The sequence below is a fragment of the Vanessa atalanta genome, chromosome 11, assembly GCF_905147765.1.
Source record: "Vanessa atalanta chromosome 11, ilVanAtal1.2, whole genome shotgun sequence".
Lineage (NCBI taxonomy): Eukaryota > Metazoa > Arthropoda > Insecta > Lepidoptera > Nymphalidae > Vanessa > Vanessa atalanta.
The window spans coordinates 10500724-10511793 of record NC_061881.1 but is presented as its reverse complement, the minus strand read 5'-3'; the positions used below and the strand labels follow the sequence as shown (position 1 = coordinate 10511793).

Genomic DNA, 11070 nt, shown 5'->3' with positions numbered 1-11070 from the left:
TCAATTCGAGTCATCAAATTCGGTCAATTCTTACATAAGCACTGAATTGGCTTAATTGTTAATGATAGGGTTAAAAATATTGCTAGCAACGAAATTGAAGTCCTCAGCTCAAGCATTAAATATTTTTTTTAAAACCCCTATATTAGAACTGTATATATACGAAGCAATTTTAGCAACTCACAATATTACTAGAATGGATCTAGTGAAAGGCGTTCCAGTAGTCTGATCTATGGAGCATCTAGTCGATTGAGCTTCCTCATGGATTTGGTGAAGTAATCAAAATGAGACGACTTAATCGTAAAACGAAGAACGATATCAACCAAGACGTTGTGATTGAGCATATTAACGAAAAATTTGAAAAAGGCATTAACGTCCTTAGAGCAGTCTCAGGTCTGGTGGGGAGTTCACCCCTATTCTCTTAAACTATTGTACAATGCAATAGCTCGTCATAGTCATTTAGTTTATAAACTATTTGTCTTAGATCCACTATATAAAACCGTTTGAATAACATTGTATAGTCAGTAGCTACTACCTTTTTCTGTTATAACTTTAGTAAATATCATATACCACACACGATATTTGTCATAGTGTTCAAATATATCGAACGTATCAAAACACGATAAAAAAATTCAATAGCTAAAACTCACATTACCTGTATTTCTGACTTTAATTTTAAATGTTATTACTAGTTGTCGTCCGTGACTTCGCATGCGTTTTAGGGGATGGTCGGTAGGTGTTAGGCATAATGCAGTAACTTATGTCCTTGCTTGGAGTTCAAGCTCGCTCCATATTTTATTTTATCAAAGTCGATTTAGTCAAACAAAGGTAAATTCGGATTTGTAGTAATAGTATATCACACGATAAATAGAAAATGACCTAAAATATACCCTTAAGGAACACTTTTTTTTAGGGTATCGGTAGGCGGACGAGCAAATGGGCCACCTGACGGTAAGTGGTCACCACCGCCCATAGACAATGGCGTTGTAAGATATACTAGTCATTCCTTACATAACCAATGCGCCACCAACCTTGGGAACTAAGATGTTACGTCCCTTGTGGCTTTAGTTACACTGGCTCACTCACTCTTCAATAGGTGCTCCTTAAGGGTACATTGATGATGTTTGTTTTATTTACAAGCCCACATGCTTGTAAATCATCCCCAAAACTTGTTCAATCAAGTTTTCTTGCCTTAAGAACTTCCGTTTATTTCGCGGGCGTCTGTTTTGACGGATAATTATGAAAGTTTGTTAAAATATATATAAGTTAAATGTGTTGCGTTATACAGCATTAATTCTGGCAGAGGCTGGCAATCGGCTAGTTTTGTATCCGTGTCGATAGTCTGAGAGCTTCTGAAGGATCAGTCCCGTCCAAAATGCAAGTTTTGTAGCAGACGGTTATTTCGTGACCGATAGTTTATATGACGTTTACAAACTCACGATTATTCACGTCAATGATGTTTTCGAAGTTTGGAGTGTAAACAAAAAAAATCAACAGAATTCCCATATTTTATTTTCATTTACTTAAAAGCATGTTTCATTTTAGAATAAAACAATTTACATTCAATAACACATAATTTAAGGTGAAGTGACTCGTTTATAACATACTGTACAAAAAAGTTGTCCTTAAGACCACAAACAAGCTAACTCATTATAGCTGCTAGTCACACGATATTTGTTCTCGGATTTATATAATTTAACGTTATTCGCGACTTAATATTAACATTGGATGTTGTTAGTGAAAACAAAAATACATTTTGCACAATTTCAAAAAAAAAAACTAAACCTGAATGTGTACTCGAATGACGTAACAAAGTTTACGTATTTCGGAACGTAACTAAAACCTCCTTCGACATAAATTAAACGTGTCATAAAGACATGCGATTTCGTTTTTCTTTTTTTTTTTTGTTAATAAATATTTATTGCACTCTACATTATATCGAGTTATAAAATTCGGACCTACGTTTTAGTAAAAATATTTCTGAAATTCTTTCTCCTTAAATATCAGTGTAAACAGATTTACAGTGAATAAGGCACACGTTACGAGACCTAGTCCAACGGACTGGAAGCACTTCCACACAACCGCAATTATGCCAATCTGTCGAACCGTTCCGTTACGTTAATGACTCTCATATGTTACGGTTTAAATTTATATAAACAAACACACATTTATAAGCGACCTACCTCGATAAATACATAAGAAAATATAGTGACATATCATTCACTAATTCACGTAAGCTTGTTCTTATCTCATAAATAATTTCTCTAGTTACAAAAATAGTATACAGTGAATGGAACGACGCTAGATGCCCGACACGCGGGCTGACAGCACCAATGGTTACAGCGGCTACGTACTACTGTGATCCATTCGTTACATATATTACAATAAGTTTAATCTTACAAATACATAACGATACAATATTACAACATTATCACCGGGATTATTAACAATACGGCTCTAAAAGTAATTTTAAATACGTTACATTCGTTATGTTTACAGGGAATCTATCGTTATAATAGAGAGTCAAGGCACGCACTGCACCTGTGTCTGTGTCTGTGTCACTGTGCCGCTACACGTACACGGGGCCCTGGTTGTCGTTGTCGTCGAGGTTGATTTTGTTCGTGTAGCCGTCGTCGAAGAATCTTCGGAAAGTGAATTCGAAGAAACCGTGGAACGTCTTCCCACTGTCGAGCAGCTCGCTGTCCGATTTGTTGGAGTCCGAGCTACCAGAGTTGCGCAACTTGTCCGGGTCGATCGGATCGAAGTTGGACGTGTCGGTCGGGTAGTCTATCCTGGGTATGTAGGGCGCTACTTGTCTCCGAAGACCCTTCTCGAAGTCGATGCTCATGAGAAAAGGGTGGTTCTTGACCTCGTTCGCGTCCTTCCCGAGTCTCATCTCTTGTCCCGAGCACAGTTGAAGGATCAGATCCTTGCTCTCTCGGGACAAATTCGCCGCATCTGGGATATGAAGTGTGCTTTCCCAGTTTATCACCTGAAAAAGAATTATTCCCATATTTACTATTGCGCTTTACTTTCGCCCACGTGAGGCGGGGGGACGGGGGCTGGGGGCTGCAGATGGCGTTTTACTTTTCTAGCTCTAGTAAAATTTCATGAAAACTTTGCAAAAAATCAATAAAAAATATATTTTAATTAGTAAATTAAAAGCACAGTATAACTTTCGGGAACAAAATTTCGTGCTTAATTATATAAAAGAAGTTAAAATTCTCTAAAAAAAACGTTAATTTATAAAATCCTAATTTTAGTTTCAAAAGCATTAATTACCATATATTATGTCATAAATTCGCTGCAGCCAAATTTTACTTATTCTCTCTCTTTGTCTAAAATTGAATTTTTTTATAGTCAAATAGCTCGCACTTTACTGCTATTACGTCTGATGGCAGGTCTCGAAGTATTTCTAGGATGAAACTCACTAACACAGTCTAGTTCGTAAGTAGTGAAATTCATACGCTTGAAGAGCCACATCATGGCCCTTCATATCAATGGAGCAATGTACTCGAGAATAATAAGGATATCCATAACATGAGTATGGACCTCTAGATCCTCCTTAAATATTCTGCAAAATGCCTATAGGTTCGCACATTCACAAAGATGATTGAGACAAGAGCTTAGTCTGAATTAGTGATATTCTTGGCACGACTCCAATGCCGAATTAAATAAATAAAATACCGAATTCAATGCTACAAGCTGATAATTTAGTTGGCCCAACGCAAAGATGCAATACTTAATACGAGAGCGTATTTGGTCTTGGTATAATATGAAAAATGTTTGTAGCCTGAAGTGTCACTTAACCTTGTTCTGTATGATGAGCATTACAGAATTGTAGGCCAATAGAGTTGAAGGACTTAGTTCAATTAAACTTAATAGATTGGGATTTACCATAATCAGGGCCGGACCGTAAGTTTAGGGGGCCCTGGACTAACACTACTTAGGGGCCCACCTGAGTCATATTCGAATGTAGACTTGAATTAAATTAATTGAATCGGTTTGATTAATTACAAGACTCGAAGGGCTGCAAACCATACGATCTGTTTAATTTAATAAAGTTATGGATTCTTGCGCATTATCGTCTATTTTTGACTTTGACTTAATTTAGCTGGGGCCCCCTTGAATTTACGGGGCCCTAGGCTGAAGCCTAAAAAGCCATATGGAAGATCCGGCCCTGACCATAATCAGATATGATTTGGACCACCTATTTTAATCGGTTTATCATTATACTCGCTAATGTACTTAAGGGATCTACCACTAGCTGAGAACTCCACCTGACATGGTACATAGCACTTATAAAGTTTCCTCTGACACAAGAGTAACGAGCATTAGCAGACAGTCAATACAAATTAATAAAAGTTTTGCAAATATCAAAGAGGGAGAACAACATTGGTAGCCACATAAGGGATCAGTTCGTAAATTTGTTTTCCATTTTTAAATGAATTCGGGCACATGAATGTGAATCGGATATCCAGTCGCAGCAGCTAGATGCTAGGTGAAAATTTCGTCTTATTGTCAGACCAAGTCAAGAGCCCTCGAGATACCGAGTGACAGAAAACGCATCTCTATTTATCTCTATCGCGTCATCCCATTACTCGGTCAGCATACACCTACAAATCTCGTTTGATTGATTTTTATTTGAAATTGGTATTACATATTGATGATCAGAGGTGTTTGTGTAACTCTCAGTAATTCTGTGATTTAATACGCGCTCGTAATTTAATTTATTCTTGAGTTAATTGTTAGGTGGTTTGTAATTGAAGAAGACGCAACAACTATTTAGGAAAACAATAAAAAATTGCAAACATCCAAGACTTAAAGAATAAAAAGAAACGCGATACGAGTGAATTCACTGTCATTATGGCGAAAATGTCTACAAACGTGATCGTCACAATCATAATAGCAACCGACCTTAAGCTGAGTCTCAGCCGGCGTGGCGGCCAGAAAGGGCGGCGACCCGACCAGCATCTCGTACAGGATGACGCCCACCGACCACCAGTCGCACAGCTGCGTGTAGCCGGTGCGCTGCAGCACCTCGGGCGCGATGTAGTTGGGCGTGCCCACCAGCGAGTGCGCGAGGCAGCGCTGGTGCTCCCGCTTGCGCCGCCTCTCCAGCGGCTTCAGCTGGTGGCAGCGGCACTCGCCCATGGCGCCCCACTCGCCGTCCACCGGGTCCATGGAGTCTTGCCGTCCGTGGTCTGGAATTAAGTGTGTAAACGCTTCAATATATTGGTTCTCCGACATATACAACTTACACTACCATGATTTGTGTCGATATATAAAAATTAGGTTTTAGGGAGAATTATTTATAAAAAGTATTGATTGATTATATTATCTCAAAATTACAATACTTATAGAATTAATATACTTAATTTCATAATTGAATATCTCCATTTTATTAATTTCAATGAATCACATTATTATTTAAGGACGTTAAAGTACTTTGGCAAAATAAATAAATTATGCTGACATTAGATTCTAGTTGTAGAATAGATCCTTACTTATCACAAAAACATATACAAGAAAACCTAATAATTTATTTTTATTTGGGACCGTAAAATAAACCCAAAACACTGAGAACAGAAACTGTTATATTATTAAATTGAGAAGAGAACATTTAAATTGTGCTGACGCTGGAACTTAAAAACTTTAGATTACTTTTTTTAGATTTCGAAAGTATGTTTTTGCAAACTAAAAATCTACTAAACCAATGTACATAAAACTTATACTAGAAGATGCAGTGCATTTCAAAGATTTTTCTATATAATGGCCAAACAGGTCAATGTCGGCGAGTTTCGTATTATATACTAAAGTTTTGATATTTTTTCCCAAGCTTTCAGTTTCAATATTTATCACTAAACTTAAATGAAACTACTAATATTATAAATGCGAAAGTAACTCTGGTACCTCTTAACGCTTAAACAGCTGAACCGATTTAGATAAAAGTTGGTATAGGATTAGTTTAGGTCCCGGGAAAGAACATCGGCCACTTTTTTAAAACTTCCTCGAGAAGATAAAGGTTTGCGTGCTAATAAGTTTTATTAAATTTTACGCGGATAAAGCCGCAAATTCAACTAGTACTACACTAATATAATAAACAAATTTTATAAAATTTTCGATAGCTAATTACTTCATACTTTCTAAATTGATGGTATCCTACCAAATATAAATTTTTTTTCTACTAATGGTTCTGTATGTACAAAAAACCTAATTTATCTAATCTCTTTAGATGGATTGACAGGAATTACATGCTGATATGGAATCTAACGTACATAAATGTATATTAAATAAAAAGTCACTTACCATTTCTCTGATAATATTTGGAGTTATGCGTCCACCTAAAGCCTGTGCACAAACCGAAGTCGGTTAATTTAATGTGTCCATCACGATCAATAAGAATATTATCTGGTTTAATATCCCTATGGATAAATCCCATTTTATGTACACTCTCCACCGCGCACGTTAGTTCCGCTATATAAAATCTTGCTAAATTTTCCTCGAATATACCCAATTTTATTAAGAGTGACATCAAATCACCACCCGGTATGTAATCCATCACGAAATACAGGTTATCTTTATCCTGAAAACTATAATACAGTTTCACCACCCATTCGTTGTCAGCCTCCGCTAAGATATCTCTCTCGGCTTTGACGTGCGCTACTTGATTACGCTTTAAAACATCAGCTTTTCGAAGCGTTTTCATGGCATATAGATGACTAGTATCGATCTTTCTCACCAGTGTAACTTCACCGAACGCACCTACCCCTATCGGTTTAATTTTCGTGAACATGGACTTGTCCATCTTCGCCCTTTTTAATCTTATGTAATTGGATTCCTTCTGTGATAACATTTTTCTCATCTGATCTTGGGCTTCCGAACTTAAACCAATTTTTGTCATTTCTTTTTCTAGTTGCATACGACGATACGTACGTTGTTTGTAAGACTTAAGAATATTTTCGACGTGTTGTTCCATGAAAAATTTAAATGCTTGGGGGGAATAATTTCTAACTTTACAATCTCTCCTTTCATCCTCCTTTTCTTTACTAATATTCTTTCTTTCGGGTATTGGTGATTGATGTTTAAACTTTTCAGATCCGTCCTTCGGTCGCCTTTCCGACGAACCGTTTGAACTTTTATCGGAACCAGACGGTGCATTATCTTTTAGAAGATTGCAATTCTGATTCTGACATTTTATTTCCATCTGTGACGTTTCACCTTTGATATCACAATTATTGGAAAACTTTTTATGTAATGGTGAATGATGCGAGTTTACCGTCGTCGTATTATCGTTCGGGTTTCCATATGGTGGCGGAGGGATCGGGTGCATTCCTCTCTGTACCGCTAAAGCTTGCATCGTACTCGCGTAACTTGGGGGTTCAGTAGTAGGTACGGTGGGAGTGGTCGCAGTTGGTATGACAGGCGGCGTAGAGCCGGGGGAAGAAGGCTTGGGCGCCAAGGGATAACTCGGTGGCGTCTGCGCCTGCTTCTGTTGTATCGAACTAGCATATGAAGGCGGAGGCGGTTGGACTATGGAGCTCGCTACGGGCGGTGGGGCGACAGGCGCGATGGCAGTTTGCAAAACAGGCTTCTGCACTTGCGTACTCTTGACCGATTGCATGATTATAGGAGGTTGAACGGCTTGCCTCGCTGTCCACGCCTGCATAGGCGTAGGGCGAGTCATTCCGGACGCCGAGCCTGTCGATTGCGTCACTGTAATCGGGCTCGGTGAACCGGCCGAGGTTCCTCCTGAATAAATACCTGACGAGGGACTCTTCCTGTAGTCCTGAGATTGAGTCGGGCTCTGTCGATTCTGCATGGACATAGAATACGGAGGCGGCGGCGGAACGCCGGACACAGGGTAGGGCGGCGGGAGCTCCGCACCCGCAGAGCCCGTTTGGTATATACTCAATGCTTGAATCTGTTGCGTCAGTTGTTGTTGGACTTGGGGCCCATTTTGAACTATCATCGGCTGTCGCGCCGGTGGCGCCGGCGCTCCCGCCGCTACAGGACTGGTCCCTCGGGCTGGCGGCAAGGGGGGCGCTGGAGATATGCGCTTCATGAACTGTTGCACCGAAGGCGGAACAGGAGGCGTGGAAGGACATCTCGGCGGCGGCGGTGGGGGTGGTTCAGAAAAACCTGACGGTGAATACTGCCGACTCAACTTTTCGTGAGGCAAAGGAGGGGCGTCAGATTGTCGAGGACTATCCGACCTCGAACTTCCCGCTCCTGAATCTAGAGCTGGGCTTCCTCGGTGAAGGTTAATTTCTCGCTCTAAGCTAGGTTTTCTTATAAGCTTTGTACTAAGAGCACTTAAATTGTTCGATTTAAGCACACCATTGAGTGGTTCTTGCTTCTTTGAGAGATATTCAAGGGCCGTATCAAAACGGCCACCTGCATATTTAAGAGCATTAACTGCTGGATCCTGAAAAAATATCAATAGAATAAATAGATGTAAATGACAGTAGTATATATTTATTACTATTACTTAGTGGTAGGGCTTTGCGCAAGCCCATCTGGTTAAGCCCGGGCTCATCATTCATTCTACTGCGAATAAGCAGCAAGCAAGGATTGTTGTGTTTCAGTTTAAAGGGTGAGTGGAACTAGTGTAACTAGGTTGATGGCACATTGGCAATGTAAGGACAATTTTTTTTTTTACTTTGTTAATGTTTAAGGGCCGTTGTGACCACTTATCATCAAGTTACCTGTTTTCCAACCTATGCCATATAAAAAAAAACTAATATTATATTTATATAATTTATAGCCTGATTGGTTATTTAGCCTAGCTCTATTTAAATTCTACTTATAAGAAATAGTTCAAAAATGTATGATATCAATTAAGAAAGCTTACATCAAACACACAAAGTATTTAATGTCTCAAATTTACATCATTTACAAATTTATATAGACCACCTCCACGCTAAAAAGGGCTACCACTAATTAAAGAATATAATATGTTTTTAGTATCTCATAAAAAGTTGAGAAAGAAGGCTTTAGTGCCTAAGTTTAAGTAATCATTGGGACCTTTATGCAATTGGTAATTGCCTTTTTAATCATTTGTTTCTTAGGCATTAAAGCATAGCTATTAAGCATTATTTTTCAAAACACTTCAAACAAATAGAGTATTATTATATAAATTAATAATTATAATATGTAAGCATTAAGTATGTTTTATTAATAAAAAAGCTTAAGCTTAGTAGTGCTATTACCCATAAATTTAATAATAAAACTTAATGATAAATTTAGGAAAAAATTTTTGAATCCAAAATCATATCAGGTATTGCTTTTTTATAATAACATTTATGCTTTTATTTAAGTGAGTATACAATTTGTAAATATATTTTTTGGAAAAAATCATATCTATGTACTTACGTCATCATAGTTTAGTGTTATTGGCTGGTTAAGTGACTGAGGTAATACACTCAAGTCTTTATCAAGTCCATTTCCAGATGATGAGCTGAAGCCAGAGCTGACTCCAGAACTGACTGTACTGGCCGCTGAAGAGCCAGGAGGCTCAGAGCTCCCGATGTTCGCAAACGGGAGTAATGAATTACGTATTTCGGCGAGCGCTTTCTGGTTGTACCCTGATGAGCGCGTGGCCGTCTTGCCGGGCGCCGGCGGGTTCATGGCGCCCGCGCCCGAGCGCCTCACCTCTCACCCCACCCCTCCCATCACATTAGCATCCTGCTCCCACAAACACTCACAGTTCGCATTTGTATTCCTTAATTTGCACTTATATTTCAACAGTCTTAAGTTTCTTGTACTGTGTATTGTAACGTGTTTTTGTTTCAATGTTCCACATATATCAACATTGTATATTGAACTTAAATCAACTTGAAAACTGAAAAGATAAAATGGAATTTAATAGAAATGTATTGTTATGGTAAACTAATAAGAATTTAGTCTGATTAGCATCAACCAGTGACAGAAGGTAATATCGTACTACATCATAACAATGTAATGTTATGTTGCTGTACCTTAATTGTTTACAGACAAAGTTATTCTTACAAATTACACTATATAGCAGTCTATCTAGTTTAGGATCTAAATTCGAATTATTTTCAATTAAAAACCGAATTAGCAGTAACAAAATTGTCGTACTCTACACAATCCAATCTGACAGGGAGCTAAGGAATGCCAAAATTAGAGCCAGCTTTGTTTAATATATTTTAGTGGTCGTTGTAGTGACCCTTATGTTAGTTTAATATGTCGTAATGTTCATAATTTACCTGATTTTCTTTATTCTTTGCAAATCCAAATGTGAATCCTAGACGTCATAATCCCGTAAAATAAAAATGTAGTAGAATGCTCTCACATTACCGATGACATCTTTCTTATACACCACAAATTATGAATATAGAATAAATGTTCATGCATACACGAAACAGTAGTGAATAGAGTAGGTTTCGGCCTTAATGTTAAACTATATTCAACAAATAACGAAAACAAAGGACTCTAAAACACAGACATGCAAGTTGGCAAACCATACAAAGCGACCATTTTGAAGAATTACCACATTCCATAGTGTGTCCGTAAAAGCTACGCCAAAGTGACATTTACGATTGGAATATTTTTTATAGATGTTTACGATTCTTGAATGATATCTATTTTATATATTTTTTGTTTTAAAATTAAACAATGTATTATACATATACACGTATTAAATATTCTAAAACAAAGATATTAGTTATAACTACTTAACTTCTAAAGCTTCTAAATCTCTGTTCTATTCGCCTTTAATAATTTAAAATATTTTTTTTTCTCTTCAGATTTTGACAAAAAAATCACAAATAGGAATATCTATAGTTTCAAATAGGTTTAAGAATGATAAAATATTTATTAAAAAGAGTATGATTGTGTTGTTAAGTGAAAAAAATTAAACAAAACTTACTGGTTAATTTAATAGTCTTAGAAAAATATTGCTTTACTTTACTTAAAGTGTCGTATAAAATAAAAATCAAATGTTACAGCTGGCACTTGCATTATGCAATTAAGTGTATAGTACGTATTATACAAGTACTTAAGAAGATAGGAGACAATTATTATTAAAATAAATGTAATGTTTGAAAA

The 11070-nt window shown here is 37.4% G+C and overlaps 1 protein-coding gene across 1 annotated transcript; it reads right to left on the bottom strand.

Moving 5' to 3' along the window:
- Positions 1 to 1493: 1493 nt before the first annotated feature.
- Positions 1494 to 10505, bottom strand: LOC125067136 (serine/threonine-protein kinase Warts). The gene is made up of 5 exons (XM_047675508.1): positions 10230 to 10505; positions 9373 to 9841; positions 6307 to 8425; positions 4915 to 5201; positions 1494 to 2989 (listed from the first exon to the last, which is right to left on the bottom strand). The coding sequence occupies exons 2-5, from the start codon at positions 9625 to 9627 to the stop codon at positions 2567 to 2569; spliced, it is 3084 nt and encodes a 1027-aa protein (XP_047531464.1). The 5' UTR covers positions 9628 to 9841; positions 10230 to 10505; the 3' UTR covers positions 1494 to 2566.
- Positions 10506 to 11070: the final 565 nt, after the last annotated feature.